This window comes from Lepisosteus oculatus, chromosome 13 (assembly GCF_040954835.1).
Source record: "Lepisosteus oculatus isolate fLepOcu1 chromosome 13, fLepOcu1.hap2, whole genome shotgun sequence".
Lineage (NCBI taxonomy): Eukaryota > Metazoa > Chordata > Actinopteri > Semionotiformes > Lepisosteidae > Lepisosteus > Lepisosteus oculatus.
In genome coordinates, this window is record NC_090708.1 from 21,244,427 (window position 1) to 21,270,841 (window position 26,415).

Sequence of the window (26,415 nt, forward strand, 5' to 3'; positions counted from 1 at the left end):
TCCCAAAAGTGTATAACCAACACATTAAGCCCACTTGACTGGAACATATACTATATACTGTATATATACAATATATCATGTTGAGATGTCCTTACATGAGCAAAAGACCTTAAACAATTTGTCTCGGTTTAATATAGACAGGATTTCTCTTCAGTCGATTCTGCTTCCTAACACTGAAATGGTTAAAACTAATATTTATTAATATATTTATTAATTCATAGACCAACTTGGAAACTTCCTACTGTATATGTCTGAAGTATTCTGGACAATGACTTGTAATACCCTGTAACAAATTCTTTTCATTGTGCTTTATGTTACTAATGACACTGTGACACTTTTCACACTGACATTGTGTTGTCAGAAGAAACAAAGAGGAATTCACTGGCATGAACATCAATGAAGAAGCCATAATTAGACTGTAACCCTGTATCCAAGGTCATGTCTTGGCTTCACTGACATGAGGAACTCTTTTTAATCCCTATGACAACTTGTGCGCATACACAGATATTTTTTTTCTCCTCAAGACTGAACAGAAGCAAACTATGCCCTAAGCTACTGCTTATGTTTGTGCAATAATGTTATTTCTGACTCAAAAGATCAGTGCAGTGCTCCTTTTATTAAACTGAGGAGAAAACTAAACCTGAACTTTTCTCTGGGGCCAAACCAGTCCATGTCACAAAGTGCACCCATCATACATACCTGGCAACACATGTGATTAGGGACAGGAAGGAAATCAATTCCTCCCTTTTTTTGAAGAATGTGGGAATAACAACAACCGTTCGTGAGAGGTTACAAATAAAACACAATGGTGTGATTCACAGTCTGATTTTTGTCTCCATGGCAAACACAACTGCATCTCCAGCTCATCACCAAAGTCATTTTAACTGCAGGGAAGGGAAACACCTTTTTTTTGACTGATGTTGCGAACCTGGATATCTGAGCTGTTTGTGGGAATCAAGTCACTGGAGTTGCTTTCAACAGACTTCACAAGAATTAACATGCAATCAAAGCAAAGTCATTTCAGTCACTCGGGTACTTGTCAATAAGATAAAATGTAGATAGCCCTTTCTTGATTGGAAAAGAGAAAAAATGAGTTAATTCACATTGAGTGAGAGAAAGGCCAAGTGACAAGTTAACACAGGAGACCTGAAGTTTTTTCAGTTTGTTCTCTTTCCAGCAACTAATGCTTCAGGGTTATAGATATCACATGTCCTATAACACCAGCATATAAACTCCTGCTGTGATATTCCTTTGTAAACTAAGGATCAATTACTGATACCTTAAGAGAGGCAAAAAACTGTCTCTTACATGGAAAGTTCTTTTCTTTAACTAAATCTAGACAGCTATTTTTAGGACAAAGAATGGATGAGCTGGGACTATAGCTCTGATGATAATATAGGTTTGGGAAAAAAATGATAGATTAAGTGATATACTTCCAAATGGGGGGAGATATTTGATATGTCAAAACATAGCATAATATAGTTATATGGGGTGATATATAGGGTATTATCAGAATTGAATAAAAAGCCTGCGGCACAGTTGTGACATTTCAACGTTTACTGATTTTAAAGATGGTTTCTCAGAAAGGCTGTTCTTGTTTTGGCAGAAGACAGAAACAAAAACCAGCTGGAAACACACAGATATGACATAATGTGATTTGTTAATACAACACGAAAGAAGTCCTATCTTAACTGTTTGGAGTGAAGAACAATGTATTCCCTAAATTACCCCAAAAAGTTAAAAAGGTCAAAATCTCAGTATGCTTTGATCTTAAAATATACTATAAGCCATTCTCAGTGCCCCACTAAAGGTAAATTAAAGTGTATTTACATCTCACAGGTCTGCAGCTGTATAGTGCACCTCATTATCCCAAAGGGCAACACAATAAGAGAACATTTTCATTTAATTTACCATCATTCTTCATGTGAAAAGTTGTATTTTTTTTATTGAAAACCACAAATATTTTACCGTCAATTTTTTTCCATTAAGTCATTATTTTTGCAAAGACAAATAATCACCATGAAATCAGAGTCAGTTTGTGTCTTTTAGAACGCAGTAGTTATGTGTAGCCGACCTCCTGGCATGGAGCAGCACTCTCATGAGAATGGACTTACTGTAGGACGAGGAGCGTGAGAAAACTGCTAATAGAGCCATTATGTTAGACACTATACTGTAACATTGTTCCCTACTAATAATAATGCACCCTACTGTGCTATCAGAGAGGAAAGCACAGTTCTGATGTTCTGAATGATGTCTGTCAATGGAGTAATCTGTTTCTGATACAGCCTTGGCTCTTACAAAAAGTAAAAACTAATTTAAATATTTTGATACAGAACTGATCAGTGACAAGGAAAATATTTCATCACGTGCCACTATGCCCTGGAAAAATACTGCAGTAGATACAGTATCTTTGAAGAGGTACGGTGCCTTTTCCCAGACACAATTGAAAGGCTCAGTTAGTTTCCAGGAGATAAGGACAATAACAGACATAACAAGGGTTTTCAAGGAGAATTAAAACTATTTTAAATTGTCATCAATAAAGTCAGTGTTGATGCTTTTGATGCACTTGAAAGACTAGGGACAGAGTGCATGAGGCATTTGCCTATTGGAATAATGCAGGGCGAATTGTCTTTACTGTCTGAGAAACTCCCTCTTGTTTCCTTTAAGGCTTGAGGAGTACCTTTAAACAGCATTTGAGTCTCTAACCACCTCTAATCAAGGTACTTGGAAGGCCATTGTGTCAGTAGGCTTCCATTCCAAGTCAGTTCCTGCCAAGATAAATCAGCTCATTACTTGCTTCATTTGACCAATTGAACAGTTTTTGAACAGAACTGAAAGGACTAATCATCTTGTGGGTGGATGGGGAATTGCTCGGGCTGGGAGATCAATTGTATTGGTTCCTTTTTGTTCAATTTCGTGAAACTAGATGCTGATTGCTGATTGCTGACTGGGTATAGCATTGTTCAAAAGACACTAATTTAATTAAAAAACACAAGGTGTCAGTCCAGAGGTCTAAGCTGTCTTGTACAGGCATCTTAATGGTTTTATGTATTGATAACCCCAGTCCAGTCTTATTTTGTCTAGATCTTTGTACAAATTAAATGCCGCTAGGCTCCAATATTTGAAATGCTTGTATTCTGAGCTCATTATACATACTGTATACTGGTCCTTTAACTTGACATTGGACAGTGGTGATTGTAACCTAGGACTACAGGGTCTAGAGTAAGGTTCTCCAACCTTGGTCCTGGAGAGCCCCAGTCCAGCAGATTTTATAAGTGACCTTTACATCATCCATTTCTAAATGCCTGGAACAATTTAACCATGATCACTTTAAATCAATTGAGCGCAGCACCTGTTTGAGATGATTTGGAACAAAAATCAAATTGTCTTTCAGAACTCAAAGACCAGTGATCACTTCATCGACATATTACTTGCTTAAATGATTGATTGGTGAAGTCCTCTTATTGGTAACTAGATTGGGATTCTATAAGACCAGGGTTTGAGAACCCTTGTTCTGAGCACTTGTGTGTGCATGTTTGACAGCATCACTCCCACTGAGGCCATGTCTGACACACTCTCACTCCCACTTGTGTCTCTGTATCATCAACTGATCAAGTAATAAGAGCTGTTTAGTCAGGAATATGGACAGGTTGAGGACAGTCCTGCGTGCTGAAGTTGTTGGAAATAGCAGCCCTGAAATAGAAGATTTTTGACACATTGGACTGATAGAAGAGAAAAGTTAAATAAAAGTCTAAGCAAGCAAGCTAATCAAGTAAGGCATCCCATGTCAAGGCAAGCAGAGGGGATGTAGAGCTCAGCTGGAGTGAAGCAGAGCAATCCTCCAGGACCAGGGCTGGGTACCACTGTTCTAGATAACAAACCTTGCAAACCACAGGTGGGTCTGTTATTTTCAACCCCTGACTTTAACGTTGCATAATGAATGTCAACATGATTTCTGTTTCTCTTGAAAGAAAAATTCATAGGGAGAGAGAATTCTCGAAACAGATTTTTCAGCCAGTGAGTACTGAAAAAGCCACACTGTCCAGTCAGTATGAGCAGGTTTACAAATAACAAATACAAAGCCCAATATTTGACTATATCAACATTTAACATTTGTGATATTATTTTGCAGTCTATACTCTTTGCTGCATCCTTTTATTGTTCTTTACAGTAGCGCAGTTTTATCTTCTGTGCTGAACCATGCTGATTGTGCTGTAGCACACTGATGACTGTGTGCTCTCCTCAGGTCACAGCAGCAACAAGCACAGAAAAAAAAAACTGGTAGTAACAACTGGAATTATTTTTAAATCCAAAGCTCAACATTTCTTTTTTGCTTTTACGTGCAGGGAGTCAGCCTGGGAAAAGCCAGAGATTCCAGGCCAAAAATGTCCTGTACTGGGGACTGGGAAGTCTCTATGGAGATTCTGACTGAAGCCATGTTACACTCAATGAATAACTCTTCCTCTGTGTGTGAAATACACTCCAGCTGTAACATAGCCTTTTGGTACTAAATACTTTCATTGCAGTACATTTGAATGGGGGAAAAAACAATATTTATTAGCAGTTATAAACCTAAAGGATTCCCTTAATTCTGCTGGTAAAGCAATTTCTGACTTCTCCACCTGAGTGCTGTACAGTGAAGTGGGTCCCCTAAACTATGAAGCATTTTTGGAGTAAAAGGTGGTATATACAGTAAATACCATAAGTTTCCTAAACAATAACAGCTAGTACAATTAACCATGAAAGTATTTATAAATTTATCAAACTACAAACATAGATTTTTGTGTCCTCATCTAGCTAGCAATGTGTTAATACAAACTGCTTAACAAGGCCTCTACTCTCCTCCACACAACAGTCATCACAGTAACTGATTACAGTGTGTTTTGCTTGTCATCTGAACACACTCTGGACAGGATACACACAGACCTGGCAACTTGTGGCATCTCTCTCACGCTTAAGTTATTACAATTTCTAAAACTCAAGCCAGTTAGGGATCTACAGCCAGAATTAATACATATTTAGTCATCTATTCTTAATTTGTCTGTATGTGTATTCTATTGTAAAAATAAAATACAGCATTCACCAAGCAGTTTTTTTGTCCCCTAAGAAGCGGATATGGTTCTGAAAAGGATCAGGATCTCCAGCAGATTCACGTACCTCAAGCTCATTTGAAATAAAAGCTGTCCCATCATCAATAGGGTCAGGTGTCTGGGAGATCTGTGTCTGTGCTGGGGCCAGTACAGCGTCCTGCCAAGTGTGAGAAATCTTTTTTAAGGTCCAGAAAGATTCAGGCTTTTGCGTCTCCACAGTAACCCCTTCAAACAGGGAATAATTAGGCATCTGCTGCCTGATTTACATTGCAAATGAGGTCTTGAGCTCTCTCCAGGTTTGGTCCTCGTAAACCATCAGAGCACGACAGTTTATGTAAAACACCTTTGAGGTTGTTTTGTTTAAATATCGGTCTTACAAAATAAAGCAAAGGAAAAAGTTATTTGGTAGCTAGGGGTGTCGATGATTATTTGTGAGACTTACATGGCAATAAAAGTTAGAATTGTTTTTTTTTTTGCAGAATTATCTCATAAAAACAATGAAAGCCTTTTTTAACTCTGAAATCTGGATTTAGTGGCATTCTTGCATATCTGTGTCCCAGACAGATTTGTCCACGCTGCCTACCCAACATCACCATATACTGTACCAGTCTGTTGTCAACTGCACCACAATAGGATGGAAAAAGAGGATGCTGGGAAAAGCCAATAAAGCAGAGCTAATATTGTAACAATACTAGGGTGTCATCTTCCAAAATCATGAAATTCCCATGGCTTTATTTTCCTAACAAATACAGCAAGAAAACAGATCCACCCCAAAGCAATTGTTTCTTGATTCAACAATATCTACAAGCCCAGGCTGGAAACAATCAATGTTTTTTTCCAGATCTGGGGTGTTTGGAACTGAACTGGAGGGCCAAGCTTCAAACCTCAATTTTTTTAATTGTTTTCCCCTCCAGTGACTTGAGAAGCAAGACGAGTGGTGCCAATGCAGGGTTGCCTTGTGGAGGAGACTGGCCAAAGTAGTGCTGTGTTTTCCAGGAATGGGGCAAATCCCGAACAATTAACATCTACAGAGGTTTTGATCACCCTGCAACTGCTCCATTCATTGCTCTGCTGTGACTTGTCTTTTCATTTTGTTACCATAGGGGAGTTCCAGAGGAACGTGACCACACTTCCTTCGGGGTGTCATTTTCTGAGGTACAAGAAGAACAAGTTTCAGGCAGAGGAACATCAGTCTGTTTCTTTTTTGATCCTCTGGGGAACAAAAAGCACATTGCAGTAATTGGCATCCCTCGCTGTTTTCTTGCCTTTCATCCATTGTATGTTACTAAATATCATCTGGAAACCTTTCCAGAAAGTTTTTTGGCGGAGACACCCTTGGCTTGTCTCTGCCAAGGCTGAGGAACATCAAGGAAAAGGTGCCGCTGTGATCGCTGAAATATTATTTTTCCCCTCATGCCTCTTGCTTGCTCCAGAATTGAGAGGCAGTGCAGTGGTACAGTAGCTGGCACGCAGTCTGTATACAGTACATGGGTGGACAGAGATGGATCTGCAGGCCAACCAGCTTGGTGGTCTAAGGGCACCTAACTTTCTAATTTTTCACTAATCATCGGTTCCCAGTTGCTGTTCATACGTGTTTCACACATTACAGTTGTCGTGAGATTTAAGAACAAAAAATCATGGGATTTAATATTATTTACTTCTCACTCTTCCACAAGGCTGAAAAGCAAAATTGCCTTAAGAGACCTTTATTCTATGCTATTTGACTGCTTGTTCTCAAAACACACTGTAGCCCTGAAACTTGTTATATGGAAACAGCTCTCCACAGCTTCTTCAACATTACAACCAAGGCATCAAATTAGAAGGCTGTTAGGATGTTTCTAAGTTTCAGGAATATTGTTAATTCCTGATTATTGCAGGAGAAAGAATTAAACTATAAAAATGGAAAAACCAAAGATTAGAATCAAATGCTGTGGAGAATTGAAAAAGAAATAAAGAAAAGACTGCTTGAAGAAAGCATTAATAAGCAAAGCTGATTTCAATAAATTGTATTAACCTGTAGAACAAACTAAGCATGTTTATACAAGTCAGTATCATCTCATATTGGCCTGATTTCTGTCAGTTTTAGTACCATGACGAAAGGGTGACTACATCTGACAACTGTATGGGGGAGCTACCTTTCCTGAGCCCCTCCTTAACAGATCCGGACTGCACCCACACCAAGAACAACATGAAATCTGTCGCCACTACGGACAGCTCCAGAAATGACCTAACACTGCATAGCTACTGTAGGAGCTCAGTCCGGAACAGTACGGTGTTCCTAGTCCACCCTTTCTTGGTGTCCATCAGTATCTTACATTTAAAAACGATAAGAAAGGGGACTCCCAGATGGCGCTATGAGTAAATGCACTCACCACAGGGAACGCGGGTCAGTCCTAAAAAGCATTAGTCATTGCGGATTCCCAACAAGCCACAAGGGGCACTGTTGTACTCAACCTACTATTCCTTTTGCTAGTTCATGGAGATCATATCCTGTCACTGCCTGACCAATTGGGCACTGTGCTTTAGGAGCAGATCAAGATTTTGTCTTTACTAATTCACTCGGGGTATAAAGAAAGAATGTCTTTAAGTTGAAGAATGTCTTAATTAAATTAATTAAACCTTCTTAATATAATGTAAACCTGTACGCTAATCAATTCAGTTTTGCCATGTCTGGCCACAGAAATCGTTTTTGCCACTTGTGTAGTTTCATTGACCTCCACAAGGCTAGCAGGGTGCATTTTACAGGGTGAAATTACATTTTACAATTACATTACATTTTACAATACAATTACATTACATTTTACAATTACAGGGTGCATTGCTCTCTCAGCCAATGCAGCCTGTAACTATATTAAAGTTCTCACCATGGCATTCTGTCAGTTTTTACCTTTCCTGACAGCTCAGTTTGGAGGCCCTGCCTTACCTAGGCAGTGTCTGGGTAACTTCCTCTTCAATTTCTTCAAAGATATTACGCCCTTATCATATTTTATACTCCTTTCTCTTATAACTACTGTATCTTATAACCATTTTTAAGCCCTTCTCCTGATCAGTGACTTTATACAACTTTATCAGTAAGTTGTGAAAATACCTTGGTATTCATGGTTGAATATTTCCTAGAAATTCACTACCTGACTGAACGTCCTTACAGAGACAGGTGCATTTCTTATTAAATCATGAAAACCACTGCTATTGCTCACAGAGGACACTGAACTACTTAAGTGGTCTGTTAGAGTTATTCTAATTTTGTGCATCTAAAAGAGATTTTCCTCAACAGAGGGTCTGAATACTTGTGCAATTATGAGTTTCCTATTTTTTGTTCATATTATCTATTTGCGTAATTCTTTTTTTTGCTTTGAATGCGTGGAGTAGCTTGTGTATAAACGAAAAAATAATTGTTACATGATGTCATAACTGCAAGCTTTAAAACAACAATATGTGAAAACTTTGTAAAGGTCTGATTATGTTTGCAAGCCACTGTATAAGTGGCCAATAGCTTAAGGTCCATAAGCACCTTAACTATAATTACTAATGCAATTACAGTCATCCCATTCATACAAGCACCTGAACTATTAGGAAAGGCCAATGTCCATTGTTGTTATTTTCACCATGTGCTATAGGTTTATTAGTGTTAGCCTTTCCTGTTTGTGTGACAGTGCACAGACTCAAGGATCATTTTCCTAGAAGCACTTTCACCAGAGGGAGTCGATTACACAAAGATCACACTGAGTGGCAGAGAATAACATGTGATTTTGAATTCCCAGTCTATTTTTAGACTGTCTTGTTTAGGACGATTGAAATAGACTTTCCAATACCTACAAGCCAAAAACAGTTCACTGTTCTGTATCACAACACTTCACAGCCGTAGTGACTTCAAATCTGGTGGATATACAAAAGAACTTAAAGTAAAAGATTGGAAAACAAATGTCAGCTTAGTCCATCTGACACATACCACTACAGCAAACAGGTTTTGTTCTTAAATAAAATCAACAGTGGATGGTAGCAGCTGGTACATAGCAAACAACTGCTGCAAGCAAAGGAAGAGTGGGAGCTGGGTGTTAGAGATCTGCATCTTTGCAGGAGAAACATCCAAAATGGAAGAGCATGGTTTTCCCGTCTGCTCACACCACAGACAGAAAGAGTGATGAAGAAGCTCTGAAGGAAGGAACAGTCAAGACTGTAGCTTGAGTCCTTACAAGATGACATTGTAGATAATAATACCTAATACACTGACAGTGTCCCCCACTCTGTAGGACAGCCATTACCAGCACATTCTCTGTGTCTCCAGACTTGAATCTGTCTGGCGGTTCAAGTCAGAGGCTGCAAAAACACTCTACATCTTCTAATTTGCTACATCTTCTAGTCTGGTGCAGAGATATTATCTCATGATGCAGAAAGTCTTGAAAGAAGCAGGAACTGACTTGACAGTTTAATGAGGTCTGTTCTGATTTTTCAGGAACGCTGCACTTTCGCAAAGACAAAGCGAGAAATAGAAGATGAAAAGAAAACCCATTCGCACCTCCTTCGGGAGGCCCACATACAGTAGAGCACAGGAAACACAGCACATTCACATCGTAATGCAGACAGGATTTACAGACAATTGCAGGCTTTTACATCTGCTGCAGCCTGAAAAGCTGGAACAGTAGAGAGAAGCACACACAGCCACATGCTCTGGACTAATCATGCCACATGGCAGCAGCCATGTCACCACTGACAGCACACTGAAGCTAAGCAAGCGTGACCCTGGTCAGTACCTGGATGGGAGACCTCCTGGGGAAAGCTAAAGGTGCAGCTCGAAGTGGTGTTAGTAGGGCCAGTAGGGGGTGCTCACCCTGCGATCTGTGTGAGTCCTAATGCTCCAAATACAGTAACGGGGACACTATACTGTAAACAGGCGCCGTCCTTCGGATGAGACATATAACTGAGGTCCTGACTCTCTGTGGTCATTCAAAATCCCAGGATGTTTCTCGAAAAGAATACCGGTGTTACCCTGGCGTCCTGGCCAAATTTCACTCTGGCCTTTACCAATCACGGCCTCCTAATAATCCCCATCTATGAATTGGCTTCGTTACTCTGCTCTCCTCCCCACTGATATCTGATGTGTGGCGAGTGCTCTGGCGCACTATAGCTGGCATCCAGGTGGATACTGCACATTGCTGGTGGTGGTAGGGAGTCTCCATTACCAGTAAAGTGCTTTGAGTGGAGTGTCCAGAAAAAACTTTAGAAGTGTAAGGAATTATTATTATTACTTGTAACTGGAAGATTGTGGGTTCATTTGTCTGCTCCAGTTTGAGGACACATAAAGTCTTCTTTTACTCAGGTCATTGCTCTTCCCATTGTCCCGTAGTGTTCAGTGTGATAGCCGTGTAACTTCTTGAATGGGGCATTCATCCATCAAAGGACTGCTTGCACTCCATTTATACAGCTGGGTGCACTGGAGCAACTGGCGCACACTACCTTACTCCAGGGTACAACAGCAGTGTATGAGGTGGGGACTCGAACTCAGAACCCATTAGCCTAACCAATCTTTGGCATGCTTAACCTTTACCTTTACCAAGCATCAGCTCCAGACTCTCCCAACTTATTGAAATCAGTTTCGTAATGATCAGAGGAACCATAACTGATTTAAGGAGATATCCAGAGCTTCACTGAAATTGCCATACATACTAATACACAAAGAGTTTACCAGTGTTCCCCTCCGTGATTCAAGATCCACATGATATCACTGTCGGAAATTACACACAGCAACTTCAACCAAACCGTAAATTGTCAGGTGTGATGTATAGCTGGACTTCTGCAACCCTTTAACTGCATCAAGGAAAGCACTGATCCAAAAAAATGAGAGATGAAGGGAAAAACGATGGGAATGAAAGGAAAAAAGATATCAAAAACCCCTGGGCCTGCAGTTCCTCTCTCTAAAGTCTGGACATCCATATGACGTTCCATTTTTAACTGGGAGGCTGTACAGCTGTCCCACCCTATGGCAAGCAGTCCAGCATGATTAGGGCCAAGCCAGGGCCAGTTATAGCTCAGCATGTCCAGAGGTCAGCAAAGAGCCAGCTGTGTGGAGGGTGATAATGGATTTCTGACATTGCTCGTTGCCCTGGACTTCACAGCTGCTTTTGCCACCTACAGAAGAGTAATATACTCCAGAGCCACCTGCTCGTGTGGGCAGACATCTGCGACTGAAAAAAAAAGAAAAATAATCCAAAACTACAGCTTAGTTTACCATTTACATAAGCTCACACAACAAACACCACTGCAAATATTATATATTATACTGTATATTATTATAGATGATATACTGTATACTATCCAATGGTAATTTATTATTTACAGGGGTGGTACCACTAAGGAACACTGACAAAGCCAGTAAATGGTCTAGCAGTGTTTTTAATAAAATTAGAGATTTCATATTGTATCATGTGGGGTGGCTCAGTGGTTAGTGTTTCTGCCTCATAGCATTGGGGCCCAGAGTTTGTGCCCTGCGATGGACTGGTGTCCTGTCCAGGGAGCATCATGCCTTGCTCCTTTGCTCTCTGGGTCACCCGCAACCCTCTATTTTATCAAGCAGTGAGAAAATGGACAAAAGGATTGCATCAATAACAACCTGTATAGAAAGAGTTAATTATTTTACACAGTACCTTTAGAAGCAACCAACTCAAAACAGTTTTAATTGTCAACCCTACAGGGCTTACAGCTCATGCTTGCTGGTGATTGAAAAAAAGATATTTCACCTAGATGAAAGATTCTGTAATGCTCCTTGTTGCCTTTCCATCATTTACAGAGAGAGGAGCATTTAACATTTTTTAAGGAACGCAGTCATGGATTGCCAGTCTGTCGTGATCAGGCAAAAACAACCCCAATTGGGTTCTTCCCTGTATTTTTCTAGGAAGGGAATTGGATTCTATCACTAAGAAACACTGGCCCCAGAGGAACATCTCAGAAAAAATTCTCAACTGACCAAATGACCAAAGGCTTGCAGCTGGCAGAAAGCACAGAGAGGAAGAGAGTACACTGCACTGGCAGAACACTAAAGCAGACATACGTACGTGTGTATATTTCCCCATCTGAAGGGACAGTAAGATGATAAAGAACTAACATACTGTAGTACATACAGAAATTAAAGCAGTTAAAACTGCTTTCAACTACATTGGTGAAATGACAAAGTTTAACTGTAACGTGGGAAAATGTAACTGAAACCATGAACTTGTTTTATAAGTAAAAATCTGTACCAGCAATTAGGCTTTAAAACTGAAACATTAATAATACCAAACTGTACTTTCATATCTATGCAAACAGAGCACACTGAGCAACTCATCACATTCTAATAGTCTGCCTGTGCGCTATTTTAAACCCTTGCATTATTTAGTTCTTCTCTATTTAAAAGGCTTGGCTTATGCAGTGCAACAGCTGTCCTACTGCTGATTACAGCAGCTGCAAATGCTATGAAGTAGCAAATGAGGATACACAAAAGAGATTTTCCACCAGCCAGCCACCTTTATGTGAAGTAAAGAGAGTGAAAAGGTGTTTTGATAGAAATTTCAAAAGGACTGCAGTGAAGCTTGTCTTTTGCGTTTTGGGTTAACTATTCCAAAGCTGTACTGTATCCCAGTCAGATACACTTGAGAAGTCAGTTTTTCGCAACTACTTGTGAAATAAATGAAAAGTTGTTGCCAGAAAGCACACATTATTCATCTAAGGCCAGCACCTTTAGCAAGAGCAGAAGACCGCATCCGTTTCTTTCTACAATTAAACATCCAAAAGAATTGACTTCACGTTTCAAAAACGTTTTCTGGTTTTCTCATCATACCAGGAAGTTTATAAGCTTTTTAAAATGATATAATAAAGTACAGTTGGCCCTAGGAACCACTGTCATAAGCACTGTTTAAAAAGTGGAGCTCTCCTAACAGTGAAGCATCAATGCAAAAAAATGAAGCAGGCGCTGCATAATGTACATTACTTGTCTTCTGTCAGACTGTCCTCCATTTTGTGAATGAGAGAACAATATGATAATGAAAAGGCATGTTAATCCAAACAATATTATGTTTAGAACGAAAGACCAAGCGCGTTAACTGTTACGTAATTGACACTCAAACCTGATTTTTCTGCTGAAGTATTTTTCTGCTGAAGTTAGTGCTGTGATAAATATGTTCCGGGAACCCAGATACTTTGGCAGCACACTGTTTGTGTGTCTCTGGAGAAAACAGTCTGGCAGGATGGAAGGCCACTGGCCAAGCAAGCATCCATACTGCTGGAAACCCAGAGGTAAGACGGTGCCATTTGGAAGAGAGCTGATTCATATTCAACTTGGTTTTGGGACACAAAGTTGGACTGAGATTTCTGTTCTCTTTTACACCCCCTTCCATTCTGAATGGTTTGGAGGATGCGGTACCCACCCATCAGGGTTTGATTCATCTCAAGCACCCCGGCTTTCCAAAGTGCCACCCCTTTTATACATCCGGTCATAATCTGCTTTGCCGCAGCAGTGCTCTCCAGAAGTGAAAGACTTTTCTATCCCCCTGCAACTATTTACTCCTCCCCTAATCCATAATTTTATAAATAATATCCAGCAGCAAGTTCCATTAGGTAATTAGTAGTTAATTATGGGGAAAAATAAGGTTGCATCCAAGTCCTGCAATGGAACAGAATGAAGGCTGCCTACGGCCTGGGGATTTAATTCAGTGCACCACTTTGTATGTATCAATTTGCATTTCTTACATACTGTACTAAAGCAGTCCAGGTAATCGATCTACGGCGGCCAGCCCCCGATCCTCAAATGGAATACCTCGTCCAACCGGTCCAAGATTCTTTAAAAATCTGGGATGAAGAGGGGTTTCACCTGCAAGCGCAGTGGAGAAGCAATTAAAATATAGAGAGGTAGAATCTGCAGTGAAACTTGAGGTCAATTTTTGTGGATGTAGTAGTAGGGATGAGATCTTGGGGACAAAGTGCAGAGCAGGAGAGAGAGAGTGGTGTCCTCAGGGATCCCACCTCCACCATGTGAAGGTGATCAGGTGCGAATTTTAATCTGCCACCAACTCCTCGTGACCGAGGACACGGCCCCCTGAAGGTGACACACAGGCCAACACTGGTCAAGCAAGAGTTCTCAGCTGCTGTTGAGATGATGTCGTTAGTGGTGGACCAGGGGGCTTCTGAACTCCAGTTTCACAGGGCTGCTGTCCCAGTTATAAATCATAGTTTTTTTGCTTTGGCTAAAATAAGTGTAATTACAGGAAGTACTATGAAAATTATACGCCAGTAAAATACTGCAGTTTGTTTTTGTTAGAGTTCAGTAAGTGTTCCTGGCTATAAACAAAAATTCTCATGGAAAAAATAAAATATTTTTGACTCCTGAGACTAAGGACAATTTAATTTAAGTACAAATGAATCAATTATATGTGTTCTGTACAAACCAGTAACAGTATACTGTGCCTTACTGGCATTCAGTCTCTAGAAAGCAAAGGACCATACTTTTCCTAGACGTATTGGATGACAGTGTCACTTGTTTGTACATATTGTTTTTCACTTAGTGAAGATATATTTTTATATACCTTTCCTTAACATGAATTCCATGATAATCTTACTGCCATATTGCTTTACTATATAATAAGTATAATATACTTATATATATATAATAAGTATAATACAATGGAGCCTGCATGGAAGCTGTAAAAACTGCAATGCACGTATGATTATCACAACCATAATTATAATGTAAGATATAGGAAAACCACAGTATTGAAAAGGTTCATGCTGGTATGTATGTGATATTAATCCCACCTATGCATTGTGGTATAACAGTTATTTGCAATGGGTTTTAGAAAAATAAAACAATCACCTTGGTAACCATCTGATGTTCCTGTTTGTGCCTGTCTGGTTTGTACAACAGTGTTGCTAGATTCTGAAAACTTCCTTTTGTCCTAATTACTGCTAATCCACCATGTTCAGGTTAAGCCCAAGACCAGCCCATCTAAATTCTTAGTGTTTAGTGGTATACCCTGATACAGGTTTGGCATACTGTATGCAAGAAAAGCACAATGGCAAAAGAATATCAGTTTTATAAAAATAAGGTAAAGCATAATAAAGATTATGGGAGCACATGGACAAATACACATGGGAACGTGTAGTATTAATATACAGTAGGAAAACCAAACTGCAGGGATGTATAATGTACAATATCCTTGGGGCAAACAGGATCTTGGTTACTGTTAATACACAGAAAGAATATTTCTATACACAAGTACAGTACATGGGTATGTAGGACATTCCCTAATCTGCTGCTGTTGGTGCATGACATGAAAACCCAAGATCTGTTTGCCCTTATTTATGTCCTCTTTGTTTGTTTGGATATTTGTTTTGCCAGCAGCCATATCACTCTGCAGTTCACAACTGACAGCCCACTGAAGCTAAGCATGTATGAGCCTGGTCAGTACCTGGATGGGAGACCTCCTGGGAAAGCTGAGGCTGCTGCTGGAAGAGGTGTTAGTGGGGCCAGCAGGGGGTGCTCACCCTGTGGTCCATGTGGGTCCTAATGCCCCAGTATAGTGACGGGAACACTATACTGTAAACAGGTGCCGTCCTTCGGATGAGACGTAAAACCGAAGTCCTGACTCTCTGTGGTCATAAAACATTGCAGGGCGTTTCTCAAAAAGAGTAGGGGTGTAACCCCGGCGTCCTGGCCAAATTTCCCATGGCCTCCTAATAATCCCCATCTATGAATTGAATTCATTTCTCTTCTCTCCTCCCCCCTGATAGCTGATGTGTGGTGAGCGTTCTGGCACATTATGGCTACCGTCGCATCATCCAGGTGGGGCTGCACATTGATGGCGGTGGAGGGGAGTCCCCATTACCTGTAAAGCGCTTTGAGTGGAGTCTCCAGAAAAGCGCTATATAAGTGTAAGCAATTATTATTATTATTGTTATTATCCAAAATCTGTGGCTCAGCACATTGTGCAACTGGGCAACTACATGTTTACCAGGTATGAACAAACAGGCATGAACGCAAGTGTTTTAAACTCCACTAGTTTTATACAAAAAAAGCACAATCTTTTCATTGTAAAACACTGTGCTTTAAATTGAATACATTTTATTCAAAAAACAGGGCAGAGCTTGTTATTCATTATTTCAAAGGGAACTGGAGTTATAGTTTCTCTGCTTAAGAGAAAAACCTCAGAGCAAATGGAGTATTTGGTTCTTTTCCTGATATGGAACAAATATTGGCGCCCACTCGATTGCTATGGTTTGTATAAAAGAAACTTATATAGAAGACAAAAGGCTGCACTCCAGTTAAAAGGACCACAAAGCAGAACAACAAGCAACAAGCAATACAGAAAATAACTACTAGAACTCCAGGGTGTTCTGGAAAGTGTTGAGCTAAAATACAGTAAATGCTATATGTTGAAAGGTTTGGAGAAAATGGTTCCAGCCAGATTAAACCAGTGATGTTATACTCCATTCGCTGTAGGGAATGTAGCTTCAAGGCAACAGCAAATATTAAGAAGGAGCTGCCAGTTTTGTGAGAGAAAGCAATCCAGCAAATCTGCTTTTGACCAGTTAAAGAGCCTACAGCTGCCTGGATCATAGATAATCACTCAAAGAAAGAGTGTAGATGCTTAATGCTACTATATCACTCATCAGATAGGTTCAGAGCAGCATTCTGATCTCTGCCAATGATGGTATGAAGTCACAGAATGATGACAAAACTACAACACGATTTGTAACAGTCACAGTCACAGACGGCTCTCAATTCCCCACTTTGCCTACTGTAGATACACAGCATGCACATTGTGTAGGTGTTGAGACTAGGGGAGGGCAAATAAAAAAAAACCCATGCAACTCAAAAAGAACATTTCACACAATGTTAGGTGAACAAGAATTCAAAAAAGGAGCCTCCACTGTACACAAGAGTGGCAATGATCTGAATGAGGAGCCCTACACCCATACCATAACAGCAGAAACATACTGTACAGACAAATACATACGGCTTTGAAAACAACATACAGTACAGGAAAAACTGCATCAAACATTAAACACAATTTTCTTCATTTGAAACTCGTATTATAAATGTAACTCATGCATGAGCCACAAACTAACCAAAAAAAGAGAGGCCTGCGTGAAAGGAATGCAAGATCTCCTCAGAAAACTGATTTACTGCTTTTTAGGCACAGTGTTGAAAAGCTGAAGCACTGCTGCAAATCCAGACCTGAAGCAGCAAAACTACACTGTTTGGAGGGAAAAAAAAGATAAGTCCTGAAGTTATCAAAAACAGCAGGGTTGGCTGGTGTTGCACTTCATAAACAAGACAAGCCCAGAGCAATACCTCAGTGGTTCAGAAAGCAGAGGTGTCGAAACGTCCTGCTTACAAAATGAAAATATTTTGAATTTTAACCTCAAGATAACGAGTCAGTACTCAGACATGTGTTTTAAATTGAATCACTTGGCTTAATCACACCGTCCATTGTAATGCCCATGGTGCTTTCTCAGTTCACCCGGTACACAGAGTGACAGCAATTGACTAAATACCTCAAAGTAGCTTTGATTTAGCGACATATCATTTACAGCATTTTACGGGCTTAGTAAGAGACAGTCCTGGCGTCCTTCTCAAATGACAGATGAAAACTTTACAGCAAGCAGCCCTGGGACTCATCTGTTTATCCAGACGGAAACATCTGAGCTTACCTGAGACATGGTTCAGTTTCAACAGACTCTGCAAGGCATCCTTAACACACACACACATATCATGAGGTCAGTATTATTCCTCCACATTGGAATTCCCAGCTAGAGGACTCGGCGATCCAAACTTCAGTTCATCACTCCCCAAACTGAAGCAAACACACTGCTATTGGCAAAGAACTAAAACAAAAAAAGGGGAAAAAATATAAATGAAAGCACAAAGGAAGCCCATCCCCTGAGAGAAAAAAAAGAAAAGAAAAAAAGCAAGTCTATCCAGAAATAATGTGGCAGAGCTGCCTTCTCACTGGAGGCTTCGAGTGGGAGCAGGCCAATCAGGCTTCTGCACAGCCCTTGGGTAACACACCTTCCCCTACCGCCAGTCTCATCTGACAGGTAGAGCCACTGAAAAGTACACCAGCGTCAGGCGTCCACAAGAGGTTTGTCTCCTCAGGGTAAATGACAGGCAAAGGACTACTTGAATAATTTACAAGAAACTACAAAGACAGACTATCTGCCACGCAGGCTTGCGTGGATATTCAGAGTAGAGCAAGGTGGCTACACGAGTCAACTTTAGACAGCCTAGGATTCTACAGAAAAAAAACAAACTGCGCAGGACTGACAGCAAATACAGTGTTCTCAACAAGTACTCGAGCAGTGAAGACAAAATTGCAGTTTTTTTCTGTATACTCAAGAAATTTGGATTTGAGACGAAACGATGACTAAGGGGCAAAAGTACAGGATGTCTTTGTATTTTGGGGTTTTGTTGTGCATATATGCTTTAACATTTTCAAATAATATCACTTTTTGTGTTCCACACCCCCCACCCCTTTTAGGTGAGTATAGTGTATGTATTGGGACAATTTAACTTTAAGTAAAAGTAGTATGAAACTTAGTATTTGGTTGCAGATCCTTTGCAGGCAGAGCCTGCAACCCATTGACATCACCAAACTCTTGATTTGTTCTTTAGAAATGTTTTGCCAAACCTCTGCTACGGCCGTTTTCAGTTGCTGTTTGTTTTTTGGGGGGCTTTCTGGTCAGTCTCCTTTTCAGCACGTGAAGTGCAAATAGAGAATGACTTGGATAGTCTAAGACTTTCAATATTTTTCCCCTGATGAACCCCATGTTTGTGTTTGCAGTGTGTTTTGTGTCATTGTCTTGCTGCGTGATGAAGCGACGGCCAATGAGTCTGGAGACTTTCTTGTACATAGACAGCCAGACTAGATGTTTCAGTTTCAGAGGCAGCCATGCATGCATGCCTAAGCCATGACACTACCTCCACAGATGAAGTGGTACTGTTCTGGATCATCTGCAGTTTGCTCATTTCTCAAAATCTTGTCATCACTTTGGTGGAGGTTTATCTTTGTGTTATCTGTCTATAATTAGGGGTGGAGCGGTGGCTCTGTGGCTAAGGATCCGCGCTTGTGGCTGGAAGGTTGCTGGTTCAAATCCTATGGCAGAGGAATCCTATTCCGTTGGGCCCCTGAGCTACAGTAGGCCCTTAACCCCAACTGCTCCAGGGGTGCCGTATAAATGGCTGACCCTGTGCTCTGACCCCAAGCTTCTCTCCCTCTCTGTGTGTCTCATGGAGAGCAAGCTGGGGTATGCAAAAAGACAATTCCTAATGCAAGAAATTGTATAGGGCTAATAAAGTGATCTTATCTTAATTTAACTCGCCTCTGTACTTTTTAGTAAATTGAATTCTGGCCTTTCTTTTTGGTGCTGAGGAGAGGTTTGCATCTTGCACTTCACCGAGTTTGTCTTCACAGCTCTGATAATTGCTTTGTCATCAACTGCAGTTGTCTTCCTTTGGCTGACCTGGTCATTGCCAACTGCTAAGCACACCAGAGATTTCTTTCTTTTCCAGAATATTCCAGATTGTTCATTTGCTATGCCCCATTTCTGTGCTATGATCCTCACTGAATTCTTCTTTTCTTTCATCTTCCAAATTCCCTGCTTTTCTTTCATAGACTTCATAGTCTTCATGTTGGTTTTATGCCCACTGACTCCAAAGTCAGACACAAAAGGGAAGAGCAAAGGCTAAATCCAAAACTACACCTTCACAGCTTTTTTATGTGTGAACAATTAATGCAACAGGAAATACCTCACCAGAAAGGAACACTTAGCAGCTAACTGTCCCAAAACGTAAACTCACTTCATATTCATCTTTTCATCTCAAATCTGAATTGCTTGAATGTACAGAAAAAATAGTCATTTTTGACTTCACTTCCCCATTACTTATGGAGGGCACTCTATGTGTATCGGTTCCATGGATGGTACCATCCATCACAAGCAGCGCTATCCAGTTATTTATTTATATTAAAAGTTAAAGATACTTATTCTACACTGCTTAAATTCTCTGGGGTTGGCACAACCTGCTCCTCTAGAGCCACAATCCAGCAAGGGTGAGTTATGGGCAACTTTTCAATTTGTAAGCATTTGGATGAATTTCAGTTTGACCACTTAGGCAGCTGGTTCATTTAACTAAGTAGTTTAAAGATCTCTCAAAGTGCAAATAGCATCCAGCTCCTCTCAAGCAGCACATGGCCACACACACTGAGCCAATTAACATGGGTAAAAATTCAGTCTGACGAAATCACTCAAACCCATGCGTTCCAATTCTTTACAAACTGTGGATTTAAAAGTGACCTACAACACCTGTGTTGCTTCCCTACGTAGCCATTAATTACACAGGCTGCAGATGGTTTATTCTTAAAATGTTTTTAAGCCTTGGTTGGGCTGAAGTGTACCTTGGCAGTGTCTAATTATGTGTTAATATGAGAACATAACACACATAGTCTGAATACATATTTCTACATCACTTACAGATAAATTCAGAAAGAAACATGTATAACCCTTGTGTGACCTTAACAAGACGAGAGAGATCGTTAGCAATTGTCTAATTAAACAAACAGCATTACACTTAATGGATTAGTGATTAGCATTGCTGGAGTTGGAGGGCAATCAATCTTAGATAAAGATGTTTCCTAATTAGGTTAAACACTTTTCTCATCTTAAATAATTGGTAGGGGATATAAATGCTTCTTTAAAGTACAGAAGCCAACATTTTTCATTTGATGAAACTGCTTGGCATAAAGAATTGTGCACAATTGAACTGAAAAGAGCTGTTTTTATATGTAAGAACTTCAGGAAAAAAGCCAACAGATCAGAAATGAAATCCGGACCCATCTTTGTTGTCTGACATTTGGCACCTTGTGTTGGAAACGCTCAGTTTTGCCAAATCTATTCTGTAACCCAGACATGCTTGCCAAGTGAATGCTAGGCAGCTGGAGCCCAGGGATCACACAAGTGCTGTTCTTTGCAAGAGAACTCAAAGCATTTGCAGCAACAGGCAACTGTTTGGCATCTTTCCTTCACTTATATCAATGAATCATAATGCAGCTATAAAGACCCAAATGGCTATGGATTCATGGAAGCACATGACTTATACCATCAATCAAACCAAGCTCTTCAACTCAAAGTGCTCTAGAGAGGACAGATGAGTGAAGTTGCTCACTGTGAAGTAAGTGCATTTGAATCTCATGCACTCACTGACACCCACTGTGTTTGTCTGGCTCAAGTTACTGATAGATATTGCCTTTGTCTGACACTTCAGTTCATACTATTTCGTCTTTTGCCACACGAGTGCTTATTGTACACAAGCTTTTGTCCATGGTTATCCCATTATTATGAGCAAAGAAGTGGTTTGTGCCATCCTTTATGGGGCTTGTGTGTTCTTTTTTGGTTTTATTGTTTCGAAATATTCCTTACAAGAATGGTGGAGTTTAACTGTTGTACTGCTCTTGTTGTTTGGATAAGGACTCCCACTGCACAGGCTGCAGCTGGTTTACTCTGAAAACATTTTCAGACTTTGGTTGGCCTGGGGTTCACATAGGCAGGATGGCTGCATTTTCAAAAGCCACATTGTCTCGGCGTGGAAATCACGCAAGGTCTTGTGCATTCAAACACAAGAGACCATTGCCTGTCAAAGCAAACATTGATCTTTAATCCTCTTTCATCTAATGACATTTATTTCTCTATTTTCTCTTGATCATTCGTTTTGCCAATATTGTGACATTGTACAGTAATAAAAATGTTCCTTTATTTCTACTCTTTGTCTTTTTTTCTAGATTTTGAACAATTTAAACATAGGGATCCAACCATAAACATTTGGCATTCAAATGTCTTTAAGAGATAACAGCATAACAATTAAGAACTGCATTAACAACCATTAATATAAATAAAAATAAATACTCTGCCTTTAAATATGAATTCAGTTCATTTCACTTGAAGGCATATTTATTCTTAATCACACAGTGCTGTAGAGCCTCTGTTCTTTTTAATAAATTAAAGCAACTACCAATGCCTCACATTCGTGCCAAATCTTTTATAAAAAGAACAAAGTTTTTGTTGTAATTACTTATGAGCACCTCAGGGGTGAGGAGAACCAGGGCCTCCAACACTTGCCTTGATTGCCTTTTTTTCAGAACCTGAAGAGAATTTCTTTTCATTTTTCAACGTTTTTTTTTTTATCATGCAAGCAAGCTGAGCGCTATGATCACAGCCTTAAATGTGGTAAAACGCACGTGGAGACCAAACAATTCTTTCATGCCACACAAAAAGTCTTATTGCCTGGAGCCTTGCTGTAAAAAAAAACTTGCTAGGCTGTCAAGCTAGAGAAAAGGGTAAAAACTAGCCTTTGTGTACTCTCTGAACAGTTGCACTGCTGGGAAGAGCTTACATAACTCCGCCGTGCGGCGAGAGACAGACGGAGCTAGGAAACAGGCATCCAAACAAAAGATCCTCATGCTTCCCTGGAACCTTCAAGGACTCCAGAGAAAATGCCTGTTGTGGTGCAGTCTAGTTAAGAGTGCTCCAAATTTTCCTAAATTTGACACCTGTCTGCATTCCAAAAGCCAGGTTCACCTGTTTTGATTCCAGCTATTTAACAAAACAATAAACAATAGTCGCTTGTGTACCATTTTTTCCCCTTCTCATTTTGTAATTACGGGCAGCACATGCAACAGGGACTTGGCTGGTGTGTAAATAGACTCAACTAGCACAAAACAGTTTAGCAACATAGGGGAGGTCACAAACTCACTCGCTTCATTCACCTGCTAGTAGTTAAAGTGAATCGAAAATCCTAACAAAGTGGGCTTTATCCCACTGATCTGCCTTCATGCATTTAAAAGCACAAAATGCTCAATGGACAGCAAAACAAAAGATCATTACGGTGCACAGTCAGTACATTTCCTTTGGCATTTACACACCCAACACACCGAGGTGATTTTCACACCAGCTTACACAAGACTGAACACAGCTCCAGAGCCAGAATGGCGATGGCTCATGTCATTACAGGTTCTTCACTTTCTCAATCAAAGCAAAACCAGCTGTCATAAGCACGGATCAAATCTAAATTTCTACCTGCTCCCCCCTCCAACAAACTGCAAATCCAAAATGTGTCACTCAAGGGTGTGTCGAAGTTCTGATTTTATACATGCATGAGTCACAGCAATAGAAGAGCAATAGGGACAAACCATTCATCCATTTTCTAAACCAACTTATCCAGTACAGATTCCCAGGGGATGCCGGAGCCCAGCCCAGCAAGCAACAGGCACAAGGCAGGATACAACCTGGACCAGATACCAGTACTTCACAGGGTGGACACAGACACAAACACATTTACAACTGGGCCAATTTTCCCAGAAGCCAATTAACCAACCAGCCTTTGGACTGTGGGAGGAAACTGGAGGATCTGGAAGAAACCCATGCAAACACATGGAGAACACGCAAACTAGTAATTGAACCCAGGACTGCAGCACTATAAGGCAGCAAGGCAACTAGTGCACTTTGCCCATGGGCAGCACACTTTTCAGAGCACAACTGTTTCTTTCAGCAAAAGATACAGGGCAATGGAGTTTATGCCAAATTGATGGTAACATATACACCATATAGTTAATGTGTTGCTGGAAAAGGAAAGCCTGTGCAACCATCCAGCAGCAGTCAGTGCTTCATGCTAAGAGTGTGGTGTGGAGTCTGAGTCTCACCAGCGGGTACAGTGCACAAGATAATAATAATAATAATAATAATAATAATAATAATAATAATAATAATAATAATAATTGCTTACACTTATATGCGCTTTTCTGGCCACTCCACTCAAAGCACTTTACAGGTAATGGGGACTCCCCTCCACCACCACCAATGTGCAGCATCCACCTGGATGATGTGACGGCAGCCATAGTGCGCCAGAACGCTCACCACACATCAGCTATCAGTGGGGAGGAGAGCAGAGTAATGAAGCCAATTCATAGGTGGGGATTATTAGGAGGCTATGATTGGTAAGGGCCAATGGGGAATTTGGCCAGGATGCCGGGGTTATACCCCTACTCTTTTCGAGAAACGCCCTGGGATTTTTTAATGACCACAGAGAGTCAGGACCTCGGTTTTACGTCTCATCCGAAGGACGGCGCCTGTTTACAGTACAGTGTCCCTGTCACTATACTGGGGCATTAGGACCCACATGGACCTCAGGGTGAGCGCCCCCTGCTGATCTCACTAATACCTCTTCCAGCAGCAACCTTAGTTTTTCCCAGGAGGTCTCCCATCCAGGTACTGACCAGGCTCACACCTGCTAAGCTTCAGTGGGCTGGCAGTTGTGAGCTGCAGGGTGATATGACTGTTGGCCAATGCTGGCCAACTACAAGATGGAAGCACACCCTGAGGGGCACAGGCCCGTTGCAAGACACGCACGCACTCACTCACTCACATGAGAGACTGCAGAGATGCTGGTTTACCTGGACAGCATGTGTTAGGACTGGGGGAAGAAACCGGAGCACTCACAGAAAACACACACAGACCAGGGGACCAGGGCAGGCACCCCAGTCCACAGCAGAGCCCGTGGACCAAGAGCTATGAGCGGCAGGAGCACTAACTTTTGTACAGACATGAAAAACAAGCACTGCAGGTGGTTCCCTCAGGTCTGACGCTGAAGCAGTGTTGATGCAATAACCAAAATAAAACATTGTACTTTGTAAAAAGAAAAAACTCTATTCAGTTGATTCATACACTGGATATTACACCCATGAGCAAATCTAACATGCTTTGCTTTCAATAACTTTTTGAAAGATGTTTTCCTTGGTTTACCTCCCAGATAACTACTGTACATGAATCTGCTACATTAGACACAATGGTACTGAAGGACAAACGCCTGCAGTCTACCCTCTATCCTTACTGTACCCCCATCTGCTGGGAGTGGGAATGTCTGGGGCTCTGATTTGTCAAGAAGCACTACAAGCTGGGACATGCAGTTGACTGGGAAGGGAGGGGCAGTCTTACAGGTAGAAGCAGGCATCGAGTTTCAAGCCAAGGGAGTGCACACCTGTGAGGAAAATGTGTGTAAAAAAGAAAGAAGATAGCCTTGGACAAATAAATATGGCAGCACTGCAATCACCACATCCAAATACGGACATTTTCAGGGCTATATTTTTTATTCATAAGATATGTCATCCTAAAGTATGTATTGTTTTTGTTTCATCAGCAATCCACTTTTGAATATCCATACAGTTTCATATATTGATAGACAGGAACTTTGGGACTGTTTCAGATCATCACCCCTTCTCAAGCTAGACAGCACTGAGTTCCCCCTGCGGCAGGAACCCTTGTCTTCTGCGGCAGACGTCTTCACAGATGCTTCTGGGAAGCATCTATGTGTGGCTCTGCATTCAGATGTCGATCAGATCCTTGCACTTGTTACACTTACATTAAAAGTAGGGTATGATCACTCTAAAACTAGCTGAACAAGAGCTGGATCCTTCACGTGCTCCAACCTTTAAGAACAAAAAAGGTAGACAGGCAATAATTGTCTGTCTCATTCTGGTCCAGCTACATCTGTTACACTCCCTTGACAATCAGCTTGGTTTAACAATCGGAACTATAATTCATTATTATCTGACAGCTCTTTTTTTCTTGTCCCCTTCAGGCACAGTCTCCTTCCTTGTCTCTTCATAAGTAACTGCAAACAACCATGATGTTGAGATTCTTCACCTTTTAAAATCAAATGAAAAATGTTGCAATACAGGGTACACTCCCATGACCACACTATTTTCAAAACAAGTATTTTACAAAAGCAGTATTTAAGCACAGACATCTAAGAGGCGTTTGTTGACCAGAATTGTAGTAGGCTGGTAAAACAGCTGCTAAAACAGCAAGGCTATAAAACTCCACTGCAATTCATGTTTTGATTTTTTTAAAATATTATCTCATAAATATGGTTGAAATCTTAGATTATTTTTCATCTTCTTGCTCAAGCTGTTGAGCTATTACAAAACAAATAACTATTTGAGCTGCCTTTTAATAACTGTACTGGAAACTCATATTTATAAAAGGTTTTCATCGAATAGAATTCCAGCAAATAATTATCAAAGCACAAAAAACAGCAAAAGAAACAGAGGAACATAATAAAACCTCCATTGACCAATGTTTTCAAACTTAGGCTTATGGCTTCTTCAAAAACGTATTCCCTGACAATGTTCCATGCAAAGAAATTGCTTCCAGAATCTCCACACAAAAACAGCTATCACTACACTACGGTCAAGTAAAAAAACCTACTGCAACCCATCAATGGTCCATAGTAACAGTCTGAGATTAGAAGTCA

At 40.6% G+C, this 26,415-nt stretch overlaps 1 protein-coding gene across 10 annotated transcripts in view; it reads right to left on the reverse strand.

Moving 5' to 3' along the window:
* The window catches only part of arhgef4 (Rho guanine nucleotide exchange factor (GEF) 4), a 143,153-nt gene that overhangs the window by 100,601 nt on the left and 16,137 nt on the right, over positions 1–26,415 (reverse strand). For 6 of the 10 annotated variants that reach the window (XM_069197323.1, XM_069197331.1, XM_069197321.1 and 3 more), the window contains exon 3: positions 5,158–5,247. The exons of 2 other annotated variants lie outside the window; for them this stretch is intronic. In XM_069197323.1, the coding sequence (XP_069053424.1) occupies positions 5,158–5,247 (90 nt within the window). Of the gene's footprint in view, positions 1–5,157; positions 5,248–17,768; positions 17,945–26,415 lie in introns of those variants that run through there. 2 more of the 10 variants (XM_069197324.1, XM_069197327.1) reach the window with 2 other exon arrangements.